This window comes from Podarcis filfolensis, assembly GCF_964270895.1.
Source record: "Podarcis filfolensis genome assembly, chromosome: 14".
NCBI classification, from domain to species: domain Eukaryota; kingdom Metazoa; phylum Chordata; class Lepidosauria; order Squamata; family Lacertidae; genus Podarcis; species Podarcis filfolensis.
In genome coordinates this window covers 40,151,237-40,173,093 of record NC_139616.1, presented here as the reverse complement: position 1 = coordinate 40,173,093, position 21,857 = coordinate 40,151,237, and the positions used below count along the sequence as shown (strand labels likewise).

General features: G+C 46.3%; 1 protein-coding gene across 2 annotated transcripts in view; it reads left to right on the top strand.

Moving 5' to 3' along the window:
- The window catches only part of DNAAF5 (dynein axonemal assembly factor 5), a 34,737-nt gene that overhangs the window by 10,696 nt on the left and 2,184 nt on the right, over positions 1–21,857 (top strand). The window contains exons 6-12 of one of the 2 annotated variants that reach the window (XR_014541405.1): positions 392–604; positions 1,653–1,796; positions 4,381–4,549; positions 5,091–5,238; positions 10,588–11,284; positions 11,768–14,106; positions 21,587–21,778. Coding sequence is in view for 1 of the 2 variants with exons in the window: in XM_083585046.1 (XP_083441172.1) it covers positions 392–604; positions 1,653–1,796; positions 4,381–4,549; positions 5,091–5,238; positions 10,588–10,738; positions 13,959–14,106; positions 21,587–21,778 (1,165 nt within the window). In the remaining variant the exon portion in view is untranslated. The remainder of the gene's footprint in view (positions 1–391; positions 605–1,652; positions 1,797–4,380; positions 4,550–5,090; positions 5,239–10,587; positions 11,285–11,767; positions 14,107–21,586; positions 21,779–21,857) is intronic. The other variant, XM_083585046.1, reaches the window with a different exon arrangement.

Genomic DNA, 21,857 nt, shown 5'->3' with positions numbered 1-21,857 from the left:
AAGGAAGCTTACTATGGTTTGGCATGGTACCTGAATTGACAGATCATGGTTTGTTACTAACCAGTAAACCAGAATGTGAAAGCATGGCTTAAAGTAGGTTTGTAAGCCATCAATATGCTATTTGGCATGATGCCTGTTTGAGAGGTTGGTGCTGAAAGAAGGCATCTGAGCACTCGTTCTGAGCTTCTTTGTCAAGAAAACTTTGTCATCCATAAAATTGTGAGTGAAAGAGTGGAAAGGCCTACAAGGCAATTTCTGAAGCATTTTTTTAAAATGATCAAAGGCAAGCAATCTGGTGTCCTCGTTTTTTGTTTTTAAAATGGCCACATTGAATTTGTTTGGTCCTTTGCCTCTCATAATCTGGGCAAGGTGTTTGTGTTCCCTTTCATAGTGTGTGAATGCAGCAGAGCTGATTGGCGCCTTTGTCAGCCCAGCGGTATCTCTGAAGTTAATCACATCTGACCTCAAAAAAGTGCCTATGCCATCCTACCTCATGGTTCTAGCGGCAGTTATAAGGGGTTCGCCAAGGAAAGTCTTGCAGCCTCATTTGGTGTACCTTGCCAGCACACTGGACTGCACTGAAATAAGACAGCGGTCTGAAGAGGTAAGGAGAATGCAAAATAAGCTGCAATTATAGACAGTATCCAGATCCTGTAAGTCTTTGAAGTCTTGTCTCAGATAGTTCCTTAGGCTTGATGCATTGCATTGCATTGCATTGCATTGCATTGCATTGCATTGCATTGCATTGCATTACATTACATACCGCCCTTAATCCGCAACCATTTTTAGGGCAGCTTTGGTAACAGTAATCAGAATCATCGAGTTGGAAGGGACCCCTGGGGTCATCTAGTCCAACCCCAGTCCAATCTCAGCTAAAGCATCCATGACAGATGGCCATCCAACCTCTGTTTAAAAACCTCCAATGAAGGAGAGTCCACAACATCCCAAGGGAGTTTGTTGCACTGTCAAAGAGCTCTTACTGTCTGAAAGTTATTCCTGATGTTTAGGAGGAACTTGTAACTTGAATCCATTGGTTCAGGTCCTAGCCTCCGGAGCAGGATAAAGCAAACTGGTTCCCTCTTTCGTGTCAACAGCCCTTTAGATATCTGAAGATGGCTATCATATCTCCTCTCAGCCGCCTCTTTCCCAGGCTAAACATACCCAGCTCCTTCAACCGTTCCTCATAAGGCTTGGTTTCCAGACCCTTGATCATCTTGGTTGCCCTCCCTTGCACACGTTCAGCTTATCAATATCTTTCTTAAATTGTGGCATCCAGAACTGCAGACAGTACTCCAGGTGTGGTCTGACCAAGGCAGAACAGAGCATGACTATTACTTCCCATGATTGGGAAACTATACTTCTGTTGATGCAGCCTAGAATAGCACTAGCTTTTTTTGCTGCTGCATCACACTCATGATTCGTGTTAAGCTTGAGGTCCACTAAGACCCCTAGGTCCTTTTCATATAATGATTGTTTCCTGTTGTGTTTACATGGCCATTGGCCACAGAGCATAGTTGTAACTACAGGAGAAAACAGGCTTTCATGACCACCATGAAATAGCATGGATATGGCCATGTGACTTACAGCGGAGCAATGCGAGAACGTCAACAATTGCCTTGTGGAAGCATTTCCTTTCTGTTTGTATTTGGTAGGTCTTTTACATGGAGCAGCTGCTTTGCTGTGTGGAAGCACTCATTGATGTATGCCAAGAGGACTGTAAGGAAGTAAGCCTTCAGCTAACGAAGGTTTTGGTAACGATAACGGCAATACCAACTTCTGGACCCTTGCATGTGAAGGTAACCTTGACAGAACCACTGCTGTATGGTCCTGTGTTTTGATTTTGTTTGGTTCCTAAAGTCAGATGCCGTTGAACTTACTGGTTCTTTCCAGGTGTGACATCTTCAGACTCTCGCAACTGAGCAGCAAAGACTAAAAACAAAGCAGTCTGAAAAATAGAAAAATAAAAATTACTGCCTGAAAATGTACTAAGCACGGGGTCAGCATGGTTAAGCCTGTTCACCATATTTGGCCTGCCAAAGCTGGCCCTTTATCCTCAGGACGTTGAACCGGTCGTCATCCAGGTGTTGTTGGATTCTACCTACCATCAGCACCTACCAGCATAGCGAATGGTCATGAATGACAGGAGTTACACACCAGCACCATTTGGAAGGGTCTACAGGCTTCCCTGCTTTAGCCCACAAAGCTTTGTAGTGTCCCCAAGTGATGATACAACAGAAAAAGCAGAGCTGCCTTACACCAAATTCTATCGGTGGTACAATTTGGTTTTGTCTAACTAATGGCAGCTCTCCAAGATCCTCAGCAGGGCCTTTCCCAAAGTGGCTACCTAAAATCCTTGTAGTGGAGGTTTCAGGGATTGAATTGGGGAACGTTCTGCATGCGAATCGTGTGCTCTATCACCAAGCTGGGTCCGTTCCTATAAGCCGCCAGAAAAAAAGCTGAAAACCAAGACCTTTTTAATTACCCTCACTAATTACGCAGTGTACCATGTTTCACGGCAGGATTTCAGAGTACTATCTGAGCTTCATTATAAAACCTTTATTTGGAACTTCCCCGAAGGGAAAAGATTATCCATAAAGAAGTGGTCTCAAAGGGTGGATTTGTTTTAATCTCTTGGAGCTAGCATTGTGGAAAAAAGACCCAAGCATGTGGTTTTTTTGCAAATGCTGCAGAAGGGGTGATCTTAGCTAAAAAATAAGAAGGGGGGAGCAACCACAAACCTGCAAGTCAGAGCAAACCCAAAATATACTTTGTACAGGGAATACATTGGGTATTCTTCAGCCTAAGGTTATGCATTCTCTCAAAACCGTAAAGAAATCAGCTGCTAATGATACTAGTCTTTTTTGTGCCAATTGCGATAACTCAGAATATGTTTTTCTTTTAAAGTTTTCTTTCTGTACTTAGTCAAAGGATACAGCAATGTCTTTTCAGTAGCTGCCCTTTTCACCTCCACACCCATCCTAAGTTTAAAAATGTTTCAGTCATTATTTAAAATCGGAGGCAACAGCCAAAGATGCCTTTGATAAAGGCTGGCCTTTTTTCCTCCTGATGGCTATCTCCGAACCATAAATCACTTTCTTCCCAAGTCGGATGCCAAATAAATCAGGCGGCCATCTTTTCATAGTAGCTCTTTGGTGGCCCAAGCAAGCTTTGTTGCCAGACTTGCTTCTTCATTTACTTCTTCACTTACTTCTTCATAATGACTGTTTTACTTCCTGTACTGTTGCTCTAGGCATGATAATCTCAGCTGGTATTTATGGCCCTTGTCACTGACAAGCAACTTCCAAAAAAGTCATAATTTTGAAAGTTGGTTTCAAAACTGTAAATGTAATACACCTTAATTCTGCATTAATTTATACACAAAAGCTAGAAAGAATACTTAGAGGTATGAAGTCACGACGCTTGTACAAAGTCACAGGAATCTCATTTTTCAGTGTGGGGGGCCTGTTTGGTGTATTTTAAAAGAATAAATTCCTGAACAACATGATTTTGAAGAAAAATGGGTTGTCTAGACAAGTTGGAAGAAAATGTTCAGTGCTGATAGCATCCAAACAGATGTCCTTTGAGAAAATTGAGCCTTTTCCTGGTGAACAGTACATTCATTGAACCTTAAGAACCTCACCTTTCTGCTTAACATCTTTTTTTTTTTTTTTTGAGAAAATCCTGAAAATGGATGATGCATACTTTATTATCCAAGCAGTGCTCCCCAGGTATAGTTGCTTTTGCAGCCTGAAGCCAAGGCTCCCAGAGACAGGCAGATGTGCTCCGTTTGCTTAATGTTCCCAGTGCAAGACTAGTGCAGGGAAGAGAGGTCCTGATTGTTGCAGGGGAACTGGCTATCTAAAGAAGGAAAAAAGAAGTCAAAGTGGCAGTCGAATGGAGGAGGACAGGAATCTTAAGAAGTGATCAAAGCTGGAGCAGCAATCTAAGAAGAATTGACAGAGTGATTAAGCAGGCAGTTGGATTTGGGATTTTCTTTTGTTTTTACTATTATATTTCTTACCTGCCCTTCTTCAGCAGGTCCCAAGGCAGGTTACAGCAATTTAGGCACACCAGAGTCGAGATGAGATATCAGAGCATATAAATGGGCTGCAGGTTAGATTAAAAAAATAAAACAGTTGTGTCTTGAAGGCAGACAAACTGATCACTAGAAAAGGTGGCTGTTTAAAGGACCATTTCATGTGTGGCGTGATCTGAAAATCATAGCTAAACGCTCTTTTTAGTCAGCTGGTTAAAAATAAATAAATCATGTTTTCAAGGCTTCATTGTTTTTAACAGCCCATTGTGTGAGGATTCACACAGTGAGCTGGTTAAAACCAACACTTTCTAAACTTTTTTTGTCTCTCCCCCCCCCCCCCCCAGTTAGAAGAGGCAATGGATGCATTGGCTCAGGTGCAGCACTTGGAGGGTGCTGTTGGCCTTTATCAACAACATATATCTCAACTTATGGAATGGGTATCCTCAACTCACGATCGTTGGACCTGCTTCTCTCCAGAATTACTACAGTTTGATGTGATTGCCACTCATTCAGGTAATGTGGACTTAGCAGCGTTGGTATGAATGTGAACAATCATGGGAGAACACAATAATTCCAAAAGGAATGAAGCCTCTAAAGTGATAGGGATAACATAGGCTTAATGCAAATACAGATTCCCCCACCTTTTAATCATGATTAAGCGATCACTAGCAGCTTTGAGCTTCCTTCTCCCTTCGATTGTGCATATTTCCCTCTATCTTTTCTTTTGAAATTTTTCCATGGGGCAGTATTGCATCAGGACCAATGTTCATGCTAACCTTGGTTTGCTTCAAACTGGTGTTTGCAACCTCAGCTTGAAGTGGGTTCAAATATTCTGGCACATTGGAGTTTATGTATGTTTCCCAGGCCTTGTCTTTCCAAAATCCCAAAGAAAATGTGTTTTGCTCTTTTTGGCTTTCTTCCATTTCAAGAGGGAAGAGTTTAATTTATTTTACAGCTTTTGTTTGTCTTCAGCGCTAAGCCTTTTGATGCAAGGTATACTATACTACTAATTCCTGCTAGTACAAAACACAGTGTTTCCACTTTTATTTTTTAGGCCCTATGATTGGCAAAGCTCTTCAGGATTTTATTCTCATTCTTAAAACATGTCTGCAGACATCTAGAGATCCCAGGATGCGTCTGAAACTATTCAGTACTTTATCCCAGTTGCTTCAGAAACCAAATGAGACCGTCAATTCTCAAGGGTAAGCACCATTCAGTGGCACATAATGGCGTAAAGCATTATGTTCACAATAAGCTATTAGCTGATTTCACTCACTTTGTTTAATCTCCTAGCATGGGCAACAAACCATGATCCTCGGCTTAGCGTTATGTCCAAAACGGGATTGTGGCTTGCTTAACTTAAACCACGATTGGTAGGCCAAAAACAAAGTTAGCTTCAATTCATGATTTGTTCGGAGAGAGACAAACCAAAAGTCCAAAGTTTGTTGCTCTGGTTTGCATTGGGTGCAAATTCCTTCAGAGTGAAATGGGTGCCATTTGTGCATTCACAACAAACTTTTAACTGTGGTTGACCATGACATGAGAACTCTAGCATTGCCTGTTGTGATTTCCAGTTGCTGTTTAAAGAGAAGCTGTGGTTTGGTGCTCTGTTTGATGTGGTTAGTGCATGTTGCTGATAATGCCAGAGTTGCAAGTTTGATCCCCATATGGGACAGCTGCACGTTCCTGCATTGCAGGGGGGTTGACTAGATGATCCTTAGGGTTTCTTCCAACTCTGCAATCCTTTGGTTCCTTCACAATAACACCTGTTCTCAGATGTTTCTATTCTCAATCTGTCTCATATATAGTCCCAGTCAAAGGAAGTTGTTATAGCGCACTGGCACAAATTGTATAAAAGCAATATAAGATGTACCAATAGGCCAAGTCCAGAAATGGAAAAACCCAGAGACACAATTCAAAGCTTACTGTAAACACATCTTCAGTTATGCCCATAGTAACTCCAGCTTTCATTATGATTTTAGAACTGTACTCATGATCGTGCATGCCTAGAAGCTTGTTGTGTAGAAAAGGGACTTCCTAAGTTTACAGGTCCTTGGATGGGAATTTTCCAGTAAGAGACCTTCCTTGTGTCTCTAGACACTTGCTTAAATCATGGAAAGCATATATACTGTAGAGTGGATTTGACTGAAGAATGCTGTCCCTCCCCTGATCTATGAATTCCCACAATGTATGGCAATAACATGTTGAAATATTATTGCATAGTGAGATTTGATTTATTTCTGGCAGCAAATGTAGACATGTGCTGAATGTATGATGGGGAAATGAGGGGGAGCCCCTGAGGTAGATAAGGATTAAAGGGGTGGGGTTGGTTTTGGGGAAAAGGCAGGAGACATTTTCAGAAGCTGCTTCTGCTACTCCCAACCTTATGCCACACATTGGACATCCTCTGAATCTTCAAGTGCTTGGACTGGAGCCAGCCTGCAAGTCCCAACACCTGCCTAATCTCCTGGCAAGCAGCCATTTTTTGCATTGTAACCCTTGACATTCTGCAGCCTCAGGTGGAGTTTTTTTGGGGGGTGGGCGGGAGAAGGGAAGGATGAGTTCTGAGACACTCCAGAATAAAATGATGTCAGCGATTGTACATCAATCTTAGTAACCAAGCTGGCCCAAAGACAAAAATAGTTTAAATTGGACTTTTTCAGGCACACATAGAAAAATCCCTAGGGCTGTTGTTAATCTGGTAAAGTGGAGGCTAGGAAATCTTAAACAGAAACTGGATTAACTGGATTACAAATGGTCAGGGTCTCCCCACCCCTCTCTGAAGTAGAACCTGTACTTTCGGAACATTTAGAATCATAAACAAAACGGCTTACTTTAAGAACATCCCGTAAGCCAAATATAGCAGCATTTTTATGTAGGATTGACAGTGGTTCTGTCCTTTCAACAGCTGTGGGACAGGCAAAAATAATTAGGCATAGCTACACTCACTACTATCTCCGTACTGGAAAAAGCTGCACCTGTTGATTTTCCATGTTGACGTTATTGTAGAATCATAGAATCATAGAATCATAGAGTTGGAAGAGACCACAAGGGCCATCGAGTCCAACCCCCTGCCAAGCAGGAAACACCATCAGAGCACTCCTGACATATGGTTGTCAAGCCTCTGCTTAAAGACCTCCAAAGAAGGAGACTCCACCACACTCCTTGGCAGCAAATTCCACTGTCGAACAGCTCTTACTGTCAGGAAGTTCTTCCTAATGTTTAGGTGGAATCTTCTTTCTTGTAGTTTGGATCCATTGCTCCGTGTCCGCTTCTCTGGAGCAGCAGAAAACAACCTTTCTCCCTCCTCTATGTGACATCCTTTTATATATTTGAACATGGCTATCATATCACCCCTTAACCTCCTCTTCTCCAGGCTAAACATGCCCAGCTCCCTTAGCCGTTCCTCATAAGGCATCGCTTCCAGGCCTTTGACCATTTTGGTTGCCCTCCTCTGGACACGTTCCAGTTTGTCAATGTCCTTCTTGAACTGTGGTGCCCAGAACTGGACACAGTACTCCAGGTGAGGTCTGACCAGAGCAGAATACAGTGGCACTATTACTTCCCTTGATCTAGATGCTATACTCCTATTGATGCAGCCCAGAATTGTAACTGCAGTGCCTCTATGCAAAAAAGCCATCTTTGCAACCTTGTTTTCATGAAACATTTTCTTAAAGTCATTCAGAGGATCTGCATGAAAAGAATAGCTAGGAGCCAATCTATCGATTTTATGAAGGCTTAATTTAAAAATGAAGTATTATTAGAAGGCTGCATTTCAACTTCTTTCTCGGGGGGGTGGGGGTGGAGTTAAAGAGGCTTCATGTCTCTTATTCTAGCATCCTGCTTAAATCCCCCAAGATTTGCTGTTTTCAAGCACTATCTTTAGGCCTGTCTTCCCCTTTGTTCTTCTGGGGGTTCTCTTCATCCATTAACAAAGACAAATTGAAATCATGTGTTTTTGCATTATGGGTAAGCCATTCTCGGGGGAAGGGACATGATTTCTTCATGTTTTAAATGTTACAATCACAGTAATGGTGCTTTATTGATAATTACTAATATTGAGAGCAATTCAGGTCCCCAATAGGAAGAGAAGGTTCCAATTAAGTCTCATTTTGAGCAAAAGCCAGACACATTCCCATGTTGGAACAGCTGCCACATCTTTATAAGCAAGTGTGCACTTTCTTTTAACCATGCAATAGACTTTATTTTCTGGCAACTGTGTGTGTGAATGGTTCAAATTGACAGGTTGCAATGTACCTTGCTAAAGCTCTTGAGCAGATATCTCATTTTTCCGAACAATTTAGCAGTGCTATTCCTCTTTTGCCTCAAAGATATTAAATATAACACATTTCTAAATGCATTCGTCTTCGCAGAGAGCATTCCTTTGCCAGTGAGTAAGTGGCTCTGCTAAAACCCATCTTTTGTGTTTTTGACACATTTTATTTAAGGGATTAAAAGAAGCCATTACCAAAAACGTGAAGGTTCTCAGGGGTCATTTAGCATAGACCACCTCGGAGCCAAACACTGGTTTGAAATGACTTGATGGAGGAAACGGCTATATAGCTTTTAATAATACAATATAATACAATCAGTAATACATTTTTTTTAAAAATAGAGGTGCATTCAGGCATGGTCACACAACCACCATGTTTGTTGGAGTTTATAGAAATTGTAGGGCATCGTGGCTCTGTGCCAATGACAAGCTGGCTAGATGTTACACAGCTGTGTCATGTGTATGTATTTTTTTTTTAAATGTGGCCCATAGAAAAATATAATTAAGGTCTTTTTATGTGGCCCTTTGTCACAACAGTCACAGGGCCATTGTACCTAAAAATAAAATACAACTAACACAATACAATCAATGCATTGTGGACTCTTGGTAACATGCAAAAAACAATCCTGAATATTGCCATGAGGCACACATTTGGCCATTTCCCTCCAGGCAGCTGATGTGCACATTAACTTCAAGCAATTTCTGCACACCCATTTGGACCTTGAGTTGATTTTGATTTGAAGATGTAAATGCCCCGATACTGCTTGGGAGACCTGTGCAGATATCATTTGCTGGTGGAAATCCAGTATGCATTAGATTGTGTATCCACATGTCAATTGCAATCCATCTGCATTGCATTGTTTTTAGTAGCATGCACATTTGAATGTGAATCCTCATTCTGGCTCAACTAGGCACATCTAAATGCCATTTAAAAAGAGCTGATGTTAGAATGGGATGAAAGCATGTTGAGCTGTTGGTTTTTATTTGAGCTTAGAGCTGTTTGCTGTCTTCACTACTAATTCTTAAATGCCACCTGCTGGAGGAAAAACAATACATAAAATTGGGAAATCTGTCTTGTGAGGGCCAACTAATAACTGTTGGTAGCCAGTAGCTGCTTGAAAATGCTACACATGTAGGCTCCCAACCCTTGGGTAATGCAGCTGGTACCATGTGTATAAGCAGTCATTTTACACATCACTGCAAAAATGCTTTTCCAGTATTTGCCAAGGAACACGCAACATTTGATCATGCATAGGGCATCACTTGAGCATGACCACTGGGTGATAGGCAAGATGTCAACACGGAGGCGTATGGTTGCATAAATGAGCATTTAATATTAAAAGCTTTTGCCATTTTCATACTTTCAAAGTTCCCCAAGTGCTACACCAAAGGTATTGACCAGTATAGGTTGGCCCTTATCTGCTGCCATAGAAACATGGTAGGTCCCCATTCTGCTGCCATAGAAACATATCTGAATATCTGAAAAGTTAGTCCTGATTCTGGCCTGTATCACAGAGGAATGTTGACGCTTGACATTAAGTTCTGAGACAGGTAAATGCTCCATGGTTAGTTCATTGTTTGAGATCGACAAGATGAATTTGTAACCATGGTAACTTCTTGTATACTGGGGCTGTGGTCTTGCTTGCTGCACTCGCCAACCCCCCTGCCATTGCCTCTCAGAGTGTCTCCATCCTTGCTTTCCTTAAACTTCTGTCATTTTTGTAAAAAAAAAAACTACTTTCCCCTCTCAGTCCCACTCCCAAGCCATAGCCACTGCTGTAGTGCAAGCAATCTTCATTTTTGCTCCCCTTCCCTGCCCTGACTTCATGGAAATCCAGGATTGTGATGCAGCACTGCAAATCCTCCAGTGTGGGCTACACAACAACATTCTTACATTTGTATTATATAGAGAAACATTAAAGCCTCTTCAAGTCAACTTGGAGTGGTTTGTTTCTGAGACACTAGAGTAAGGGGCCTGTTGGGATGACAAGGAACATACCTTGCAGAGCCTGAAGCTGAGAAAGATTTCTGCCTCCCCTCCTCCTGAAATGTTTATACAAAGTCCACTTACTTTCCCTCAAAAGAAATCTGAGTAATGAAGTATTGTTAACATAGACTGTCATCATACTAGATTCATTCTTTTTCTTTTTCATGCTTCGTTCTTCCTGTTCTGGCTATCTTGTTTTCAAGACTGAAAATGTGCTTTTTCACCCTCCCAGTCATTCCATCACGTTCACACAAAGCTTCTTATTTTGCTGCTCTTTGTTCTTGGCTTCAGGCAGTTTTGTAACTACCTTGAGATCCTGATAAAAGACATCCTGGCTCCTAATCTGCAGTGGCAAGCTGGAAGAACAGCAGCTGCCATCCGCACGACTGCTGTATCATGCCTCTGGGCTCTTATTTACAGTGAACTGCTTTCACCAGAAGAGGTAAACGTCCCCCTCCTCCCCTGACAGCCATGCTGAATATTGTCATCCAGAAATGCAAATCATCTCTGTCTTTCTATAAATCAAAGCTCTTGCCAAAATACAGGCTAGGAAGACAAGTTTAGAAAATGGGTTTAGCCTGAAAATTGATACTTGGGTAGCAAGCATTTTCTCATTGGGTCACTCCTAACATACATATTTTTGATGGCGGGGGAGGGATCCGCAATAAAAAAGGCAGAAATTCTGAAACTCTTCACTTGCAAACAGGGCAGCGGCTATTTGCAGGGGTGGGGAAGTATTAGAGAACTGACCCCTTCTTTGAATGTCGAAGGCTTTATTTTAAAATATGTAAATTTCTAGCCTGGAAGTCACATGCAGGCAATATTCTGTCCAATTGCTCAGTAAGAAGCAAATCTGCTTGTACCTTCCAGCATCCTGTCAAATGAGAGAGCAAAGGCACTGGGCTAGGTGGCAAGTGATTGGCCCTTATATTTAATTTTATTCAAATCATTTAGCGAGTGACTTTAAATGCATTGCTACCTGTATATGGTTCTGAGAGATCTGCATTGGCTCCCAGTACGTTTCCGAGCACAATTCAAAGTGTTGGTGCTGACCTTGAAAGCCCTAAACGGCCTCGGTCCTGTATACCTGAAAGAGCGTCTCCACCCCCATCGTTCAGCCCGGACACTGAGATCCAGCGCCGAGGGCCTTCTGGCAGTTCCCTCATTGTGAGAAGTAAGGTTACAGGGAGCCAGGCAGAGGGCCTTCTCGGTAGTGGCGCCTGCCCTGTGGAATGCCCTCCCAGCAGATGTCAAGGCAATAAACAACTATTTTACTTTTAAAAGACAACTGAAGGCAGCCCTATTTAGGGAAGTTTTTAATGTCTAATGCTGTATTGTTTTTAATATTCAGTTGGAAGCTGCCCAGAGTGGCTGGGGAAACCCAGCCAGATGGGCGGGGTATAAATAAATTATTATTATTATTATTATTATTATTATTATTATTATTATTATTATTATTATTATTATTTAGATCCTTGCTGTGTCCCACTGACTTCGAAAGACCCCCTCCAGGGTCTTCACAGGTCTGTCTGCTTCACAAATAGTATTGATGAAATAATTTTAAAAGGTGGCCTTAGGTTTTATAGTATTGGAGCTTTGCATTCATATATTAAGCAATGCTATATAAATCATAAAAATAAAGGGTTGGAGCTGGAGTAAGTTAGTCACCCCTAGGTCCCATTGAAATGAATGTGAAAAGTGAGTAATAATTAACAAATGACACTGATTTTAATGGGAACTTGGTGCCACTAACATAGTCTGGATCCAGCCGATAGTTTTTAAAGAAAAAAAATGCCTGATGCTTGGATCAGTTTCTTCTAAAGTGGGCTTTAAAAGAGGATTAGACAAATTCAAGGGGTAAATTCAGCAGCTATTGCCCAAATAGCTCAACAAAACTACTTTGGAGAAGCTATGCTACTGAATATCAGTTGCTGTTAGACAACATCAGAATTCTATTGCCTTGTGGCCCTTCTTGTGGGCTCCCAGGAGACTTCTGCTTGACCACCCAAGAAAGCACTATGTTAGACTAGATAGAGAATTTTTATCAGCTTTCCTTTTGCCATTTGCGTGATCTGGCACTGACTTGATCCTTGTCCTAAATGGTTTCTGCAAGCTGGTACATATCTTAACTGCCCTGCAGCAGAATAAAATTGAAACATGATATAGGAGCACGAAAGGGTATGGAGGAGACCCCTGAACTGAACAAAGTGCAAGGAGAGTTATTAATTGGGAACCACACATGGTAACAGAGGTTTGTGTGGAAGATCTGGAGAATGAGAAGATGCTTCGCAACAAAAAAGGAGGCAGATGAAATAGTAGGCAATGGCTGTTCAAAGGTTTCGTACAACTTGGGAAAGGAGTAACACTAAGTATTCTCTGCTCCTATCTCTGATGTAGAGTTTGTGCACGAACCCTAACAATCCATATTTTTCTTTCTTTTGAGATTTGGGTGGTCTGTTACAAATGTAGTTTGACTTTTACTGTTTGTCTATATTTGGATATTGTGGCTGCTTATGGCCAAGACAATAAAACTCACTTGACTGAGAGACTAAACAGTTTGGAAGATAGCTCAGAAGATCCCTCTAGGGTGAATGCAAGACATGTACATCCTTGCATTTATTAGAATGCAAATGTTCTGCATACTTTACCCAAAAGCAGGCTGTGTAGTGTAGAGCATGGTTTGCACCCTAGTAGAATATTTGTCACACCAGTACTATAGCCATGGTCCTCTTTCTGCTTTTGCCTTAAGATTTTTTAGAAATTGAAAAGCTTAAGGGTAGAGGGTAGATTGGTTGCAAGATGGGGTTAAGGTGCGTCTTGGGTTGAAGACTCTTGGTTTAAGAGCTTAAATTTGAACATGAGCACCATCTTCTGGAACACTAAAGAAATGCTAACTTTAAATCATTCATCTCTCACTCCAAAAGTGTGCTGGTGGTGGCAGCCATGTCATACGTTCATGGGAATTGCTTCCCTAACCTTCAAAACATGTGCCTAATCCCCTGAAATATTTGCATTGTGGTTTTAGAGAACTCTGCTGTACCCCACGGAGCTGAAACGGCAGATAACACAGAAAATGAAAAGGTCATGAGGACATGGCTGGGATTCAGAGGTTTAGGCACAGCAAACGGGCATGCATGTGCCCAGGGGGATTTCCCCCACTACCTTTCTCTGATGCCAATGCCATATCACAAACTGCTTTTGATAGTTTCAAAAGCAGTTTGCCACATCATAGTTTGATGAGTTCTCTGTGTGTGTCTTGTTTCTGTATAGGAAACCCAAACTCATCATAACCTCCTCTTAGGGCCAGGCGGTTCATATTTTCACTTGGCCATTTTTATTATATCTGCCATTAATTTAATTGAACAAGCCAAAAGTGTAAAGCGATTGAGAACAAGCTATGTGAATGCATGTTCTCTCTCAGAAGCAAATCCCCACACGCCGAGCTGTTCACTGTGGTTAAAGGAAAAATCTGCTCAGTGAATGAGCCAATAAGACAATGCTTCTCTTAAGAGATTTACTTTATTAGCATCTGTCCTTGTCCCTGGCATTTGCCTGCGTCCTGCAGACGTCAGTGAATATAATAGCAGACAATAACAGAAATCGAACTGGTTGTAACTGCAGTCCCCTTTTCTTAAGCTGGTGGTTCCTTTCCTTGGTTTCAGATGCTGAAAGTTGAAGATGTGCTGATGCCCAAAATAGTTGCCACACTGGAAGAAGATTCCAAAATGACACGCTTAATGTCTTGTCGAATAATCAGCATTTTTCTAGATGGCTGCATAAAACAATTTGAACTCAGCAAAATTTATCCAGGTATGATAGCCATTGGTAGTGGTGGCCAATCTTTCTGACTTCTCTTGTTTGAGAATGTGCCCCTTAAGTTCACAGGTACAGGTGCATCCTCCTGCGCCTTGGTATGTTTTACCTTCTAGCCTGCTAAACTGTGGAGCAGGAGAGTGCAGGACAGTCTGAGTGGAGAGTGGACCTGACTGGTTACCATAACCAGACCCATAGGCATGTACAGGTGTGAAGAGGCCCTCTTAGCCTCTGCTACTTGTGCCACCCATGTCACAGTTTGCCCATCTAGTTTACATGGTGTGTTTCTTTCTTTTAAATGAAGTAAATACCCACAGTGTTAAAACTAATTTCAAATTTACATAACAGCTGACACAAGAACACTTATTTCTTACAGCTCATCTTACTTTTGGGGAAGCTGAAAGTAGCACAGGTGGGGTTCCTGTATAGTTTCTCCCATAGGCACTGACCAGGCCTGGGCTGATTAGCTCCAGCAAGGATTTTGTGCCCCCTCAAATATTGTTAAGCTCTGTTTCTCATCAGCCACAGGCAGCATGGCCAGCAGTTGAGGATGTGAGTCTAACAGAACCTGGAGGTGCACAACAGGTTCCCATACCTGGCACAGAATCTCCTTACCTTTTCGTTTTTATTCAGGAAGTCAATTGAAGAAAATAAAGACATTTTCACGTTGCTTTATTGTGTTAATTTTATTGTATTGAATGTTTTTAATTGGTATGTGTCAGGGGTTCAGGAGCAGAAGGGACGGATGGAGAGGAATCGGAGGGAGAAGTTAGCGACGAGAGCCGACCAAGGTCCCTAAGTCTCTCCAGCGAATCGGAGGATTCACAGAAAGGGGCTCCCGTGGGCAGAGCTGGGGGGTTGCCAAGAGGGGCACCTCAGGAAGGAGGGACCAGAGGGGATTCAGAGAGCAGCAGCTGGAGATCCGGACCAGCTACCCCACCGGAGAGCAGCAGCTGGAAATCCGGACCAGCTACGCCACCAGAGAGCAGCAGGGGGGAGGAGTTCCAGGCACCAGCGACAGGCAGCTCTCCGGCAGCAGCCACGCCTGCGTCGGAGAGCGAGGAAACGGTAGGGAGGAGGGTCGGAGACAGCGCGCGCGCGCCAAGTTCAAATGTAACAGAGGGAGGCGCAATGAGCAGCCCGGAAAGGGAGCCAGGTCCTAAAGCCCGCCGAAGGGAGGGGGAGGAATCCGAAGGGTCCGCATCCGAGGCATCCAGGAAGGAAGGAACCCCGGGGGGTGGTAGGACCCAGAGGCGAAAGGAGAGACGCAAAAGGTGGAGCAAGGCTAGGGTCTTGAACTGGTGTACAGGAGGCGGAGATTCAGATGGGACTTCGCCGATTTAGGGAATAGACGTAGAGACGCACGCTAAGATTTGGAAATGGAAACTATACTTCAATAAAGACTTTATACCGTTCTACCGGCTAGCGTTGGTCCTTTGTGAGCCGGGACCTAGAGGCAGTCTCTGACAGTAAGTCCCATCTCTCAAAGTTTTCATCAGTTCTCTTTGACTCAAGCGACGTGTGGGGAGCGAAGCAGGGAGGAAAGAGGACTGGTGCCTTAGGAGCTCACAAGAGTCAAGCGACATGTCTACTGAAGAGCAAATTGCTTCCCTGCAAGAAGCGGTAACGCAGCTCAGCGCAGAGATACTCGCCTCCAGGAAAAGAGAGGATGAAGCGGCTGCTGCATGCCGAGATCTCCAAGCCAGGTTGGACGTGCTTACTAAGCAGGCACAAGCGGGGTCCAGATCCGAGGGGATCGGGTTGGGGAGGAGAGGAGGCAGCATTGTATCTCACTTCGATGGGAATTTACAGCAGTACCCCAATTTCCGAGCAGACGTGCAGTTTGCGCTGAAACTGCTGGAAAAAGAGTTTAGAGATGAGCAGGAAAAAGTGGGGTTTATCTTGTCTCATTTGCATGGAGACGCGAAAGCATGTCTGCGCAATCTGTGGAGAGATATGGACCCAGCGCTCCAGAGTTCAGCTGCATTCATTAAAGCGATGGATTCTTGCTTTCTATCGAAAATAGACATTGACATTGCCCGTAAGGACATATTTGGGCTGACACAAGGGAAAGCCAGCGTGAGGCAGTATCACTCCCGCTTTTTTGCATTGGTCAATGCCTTGGGGTGGGACAAGGATTCCCCCCCCGTTAGAGATCTTTATTGGGAAGGATTGAACCCCCAAATCAAGGATGAGATAGCGCGGGGGGAGAGACCCAAAAGCACCCAGGAAGTGGTGGACAGATCGCTCGCAGTGGGGGTGAGGCTGGAGGACCGCCCATGGGACAGAGAAGAAGGGCGTTGGGGACGCACACCAGCCAGAGCGCCCTCCCTCTTGCCCAGGGATGTCGCGCGTGCGCAATCAACGCCTCCGCAAGCAGGGGGGGAGGAGCCAATGGAGATCGGCGGTGCTAGAGCTCAATCAGCCACCAGAGCCTTAACACCGGGAGCAGTCAAAACAAAGCAGCCTAGAGGGAACAGGAAGTGTTACATCTGTGAAAGTCCTAAGCACATGGCGAAAGAGTGTCCCCAGAGGCTCCACAAGCACACTGCAGCTTCAATGACAGTAATGGGAGCAACTCAGCAAAGTGAACCACAGCAGGGAAACGAAGGAGTCTGGCTGGAAACAGAAGCACTGGGGGCCAGCCAGGCGAGTCAGTAAAGAAGTCCCCAGAGATTTTGAAGCCCACGGATCCCCTCCCGCCCAAACCAGTGGTGCAGCTCACCGCATCGCTCCAGCTGCCCAGTGGTCTCACTTTAGAAGTGCCGATTACGATTGACTCTGGCAGTAATGCGGACTTTATCGCACTGGAATTCCTTCAACAACACAACATAGCGCTACTGCCAGCCACACTGCCCCTGAACGTTGTCACAGTGGATGGCAGGGAACTGCTAGGGGGGCAGGTGGTACAGCAGACACCACCTATGGTGATGCAAATTGGGAATCACCGAGAAGTAATCAGCTTCAACGTCACCCAATTGTCGGACACGCCAGTAGTTCTGGGAATGAGTTGGCTACACAGGCACAGCCCAGCATTGGCATGGTACCAACGCCAACTGACTTTTGGCTCCTCCTACTGTGCGGAACACTGCATTCTGCCTAGACCAGAAGGGGAGGAGGATGACCCACAGTTACATTTGGGCACGCTGCAAGCAGTACCTCTCAAGTATTCTGAATTTTTGGAGGTGTTCTGCGAGAAGGAAGCGGACAAGCTACCCCCCCACAGACCCTATGACTGCAAGATTGATCTCCTGCCGGGGGCGACGCTGCCAACAGGGAAACTGTATTCCATGTCTGAGGATGAACTGCAGGAACTTAGGGAGTTCATAGACCACAATTTGAAGCGCGGTTTCATCCGGGAGTCGAAAGCTGTAGGGGGCAGCCCAGTATTCTTTGTGAAGAAGCGAGACACGCCCCAGAAGAGGCTTGTAGTGGACTTTCGAATTTTGAACTCGAAAACCAAGCCCTCGTCCTTCCCCATGCCCAAAATAGACGACCTGCTCGCGACGGTAAGGAAAGGACGCGTTTTCACCAAGTTGGATCTGCGAGGCGCGTACAACCTGATTCGTGTGCGGGAGGGCGACGAGTGGAAGACGGCCATGTTCACACCACTGGGCACCTACGAATACAGAGTTATGCCCTTCGGATTACAAAATGGCTCTCACTGTTTTCAAGCCTTTATGCATCACGTGTTGGCGGGACTCCTTTACAAGAAGTGCGTATGCTTCCTGGACGACATCCTGATATTTTCTGAGTCGCGAGAGGCGCACGAGAGGGATGTCAGGGAAGTTCTGCAGAGACTAAAGGAGCACAGGCTGTACGCCAAGCTGGAGAAGTGCCAGTTCGACGTGACGGAGGTGGATTTCCTGGGCTATAAACTGTCGGACAAGGGGCTCGCCATGGACAGCGCCAAGGTTCGCTCAGTATTGGACTGGAAAAGCCCGCGCAATCGGAAGGAAGTCCAGCGGTTTGTCGGCTTTGCCAACTTTTATCGCAAGTTCATCAAGGGGTTCGCTATGCAAACGGCGGCCATCACCGACACGCTCAGCTCCAAGAAGAAGAAGTTTCTCTGGACGGAGGAAGCGGAGCAGTCCTTTCAGAAACTCAAGCGTCTCTTCGCGTCCGAGGAGCAGCTGCTGCATGTGAATCCCAGCAGACCAATGAGGGTGGAGACAGACGCCTCAGACAGAGCCGTGGGAGCTGTACTGTTGCAACAAGACCAGCAGGGGGACTGGAGGCCGTGCGCCTTCTACTCAAGGAAGCTCAGCAAGTCGGAGCAGAATTACACCATCTGGGACAGGGAGTTGCTAGCCATCCATGCAGCGTTCAAGGCGTGGCGGCACTTCCTTATCGGAGCCAGACACACAGTGCAGGTCCGCACGGACCACAAGAATCTAGAGTACTGGCGCACGGCGAGGTTCCTGAATCAGAGGCACATTAGATGGGCAGAGTTCTTCGCGGACTTCGACTTCAGGATAGAGTACATCCCGGGTGACAACAACATCATGGCGGATGCCTTGTCCAGAAAGCCGCAATACCTCGAGGAGGAGGCACCGTCGGCAGCCAAGCACATTTTCGCACCGGAAGCGTGGGCTTGCGCTTCGGCGACCGTGGATCTGGACGCCGTACGTCGAGCGTTGCAGGAGGACCCCTTCGCGCAAGCCAAGATGGAGGAGGTGCACAAGGGCACGGTGAAGGACGGCGAGTTCCAGATCAGAGACGGGTTGCTCATCCGCAAGGGAGCACTCTACGTGCCGGGGAATGACCTCCGCGCGAGGGTGCTGCAGCAGCTACACGACGCCCCCACTGCCGGGCACTTTGGCAGAGAAAAGACTGTAGAACTAGTGACCAGAGACTTTTGGTGGCCCAAGATGCGGGGGGAAGTAGCGGATTACGTCTCGAGATGCGACACCTGCCAAAGAGCCAAGTCAGTGCACAAACCGCCGGCGGGATTGCTGGAACCGTTGCAGACGCCGTCTGAGCCGTGGGAACGGGTGGCCCTGGACTTTGTCACGGATCTGCCCAGTTCGAGGGGAAAGACGGCAGTGCTTGTGGTGGTGGACATGTTTACCAAGATGGCACACTTCATCCCGTGTGCGAAGGTGCCCACGGCAGAACAGACCGCCAGGCTGTTCATAGACCACGTGTTTAAGGTCCACGGTCTGCCACGATCTATTCTATCCGACCGGGGGCGGCAGTTCATCTCGAACTTCTGGCAAAAGTTGATGGGCATCCTGAACGTCAAGATCAATCTAGCGTCGGCGAGACACCCGCAGACCAACGGACAAGCGGAGAGGGTCAACGCCATCATGCAGCAGTACCTGAGATGCTACGCCAATCAGCAGCCTAACACGTGGGTGGACTACCTGCCCCTCGCAGAGTTCGCTTACAACAATACGAAGCACGTGTCGACGGGGGTGACGCCGTTCTTCGCCAACAACGGGAGGCATCCCAGAACCTTCCCAGGTTTAGAGAGAGTGGGGGAGGGGGAGCCGCAGGCAGCGGAAGACTTAGCGTCAGAGTTGCAGGAAGTCCACGAACAGCTTAGGAGGCAGTTGGAACTGGCCAAGCACGCATACAAACTGCAGGCTGACAGACACAGGAGAGTAGGGGAAGACATACAGGTGGGAGATTGGGTCTGGTTAGCAGCGCAAGCAGTGCCGACCAAATCGTTGGCCAAGAAGAAGCTAGGGCATAAGCAGCTAGGGCCTTACCAAGTCCAGGCACAGGTCAATCCAGTGGCCTTCCGGTTAGCGCTTCCGGAGGGTTCCAGAATGCATCCGGTGTTCCATAGATCGGTGCTCACGCCCTACAAAGCACCGCATAGATTTCAGGAGCCAGGCACAGCACCAGATCCGCCCAGAGAAGGACCCAGGGAAGGGGGGTCGCCAAGAGGGGAGCGCATCAACGAAGCCACAGAGATTTTAGACTCGAGATGGGGGGAAGAGGGAGTAGAATACCTTCTTGCCAGAGAGGATACCCCGGCCAGCGCCAACAGTTGGGTGCCGGGCTATGCCTTGGACGAGCCCCTTCTCAAGGAAGAGTTCCATGCCATTTTCCCACACAGGCCCATGCCAGCCGAGTATTTCGACGACTGGCTCTTCACACCCACACTTTCAGGCAGCACGTTCCAGGGGTTCGACTCGGACGAGGAGACGGCACCACACATACGCTCTCCGGAGGGTTCAACCTCGGGTTCTGCCTCAGACCGCTCCTATTGGTGGGATACTCAACCAGAGGAGCAGTGGCGCAGGAAGTGGCTGGGGGGTCCCTGGCAGGCATCACCCTCAGAGGGGAACGGGGGAGAGATGGACATGGACGTGTTGGGGGAGGACGTGGGATTTGAACACGAAGGCAGGGAGATGGAAGCAGAGGAGATCGACGTCGACGAGCGCACGGAGGACGAGCCAGACCTGCCCGATGTGATGTACGACACGGGGGAAGAACTGTATCCGGCACTCACCCCCGCCACGACGGAGCACCCAGAACCCACACCGGAAGGAAGGGAGGGGGGAAGGGGGGGCTTCGAGGGGGGGATGGATGTCAGGGGTTCAGGAGCAGAAGGGACGGATGGAGAGGAATCGGAGGGAGAAGTTAGCGACGAGAGCCGACCAAGGTCCCTAAGTCTCTCCAGCGAATCGGAGGATTCACAGAAAGGGGCTCCCGTGGGCAGAGCTGGGGGGTTGCCAAGAGGGGCACCTCAGGAAGGAGGGACCAGAGGGGATTCAGAGAGCAGCAGCTGGAGATCCGGACCAGCTACCCCACCGGAGAGCAGCAGCTGGAAATCCGGACCAGCTACGCCACCAGAGAGCAGCAGGGGGGAGGAGTTCCAGGCACCAGCGACAGGCAGCTCTCCGGCAGCAGCCACGCCTGCGTCGGAGAGCGAGGAAACGGTAGGGAGGAGGGTCGGAGACAGCGCGCGCGCGCCAAGTTCAAATGTAACAGAGGGAGGCGCAATGAGCAGCCCGGAAAGGGAGCCAGGTCCTAAAGCCCGCCGAAGGGAGGGGGAGGAATCCGAAGGGTCCGCATCCGAGGCATCCAGGAAGGAAGGAACCCCGGGGGGTGGTAGGACCCAGAGGCGAAAGGAGAGACGCAAAAGGTGGAGCAAGGCTAGGGTCTTGAACTGGTGTACAGGAGGCGGAGATTCAGATGGGACTTCGCCGATTTAGGGAATAGACGTAGAGACGCACGCTAAGATTTGGAAATGGAAACTATACTTCAATAAAGACTTTATACCGTTCTACCGGCTAGCGTTGGTCCTTTGTGAGCCGGGACCTAGAGGCAGTCTCTGACAGTATGTGTGTGTGTGTGTGTGAGCGAGAGAGAGGGAGAGAGACTACTAGATCCTAGTCAGCAGAGTGCAAATTTTAGGAACAAAATAAGTTCCCCATCTCTTTGCAACATAATTTCCATTTGTTACTGAATATGGCATAGTGTCCATATAGTAAACTTTTGGTGCTGTTGTATCATTTTTCAGAACTCCTAAAGCGTTTGGATGATTCATCGCATGAGGTCCGACTAGCAGCTGCCAGTGCGTTGCTCAGCTGGTTCAAATGTATTAACAATGACGAAAAGAAAGCCCTATTAAAAACCAACATTGAGTTCCTGTATCAAGAACTGTTGGTTCACCTGGATGACCCTGACCAGAATATCCAGTCTGCTGTCTTAGGTAAGCCTTGAATGAGTTGTCGCTTTGATGTTTTTTAAGAAGTTGGATTAAGCACCTATATTCTGGGGCAGTAGTAGCT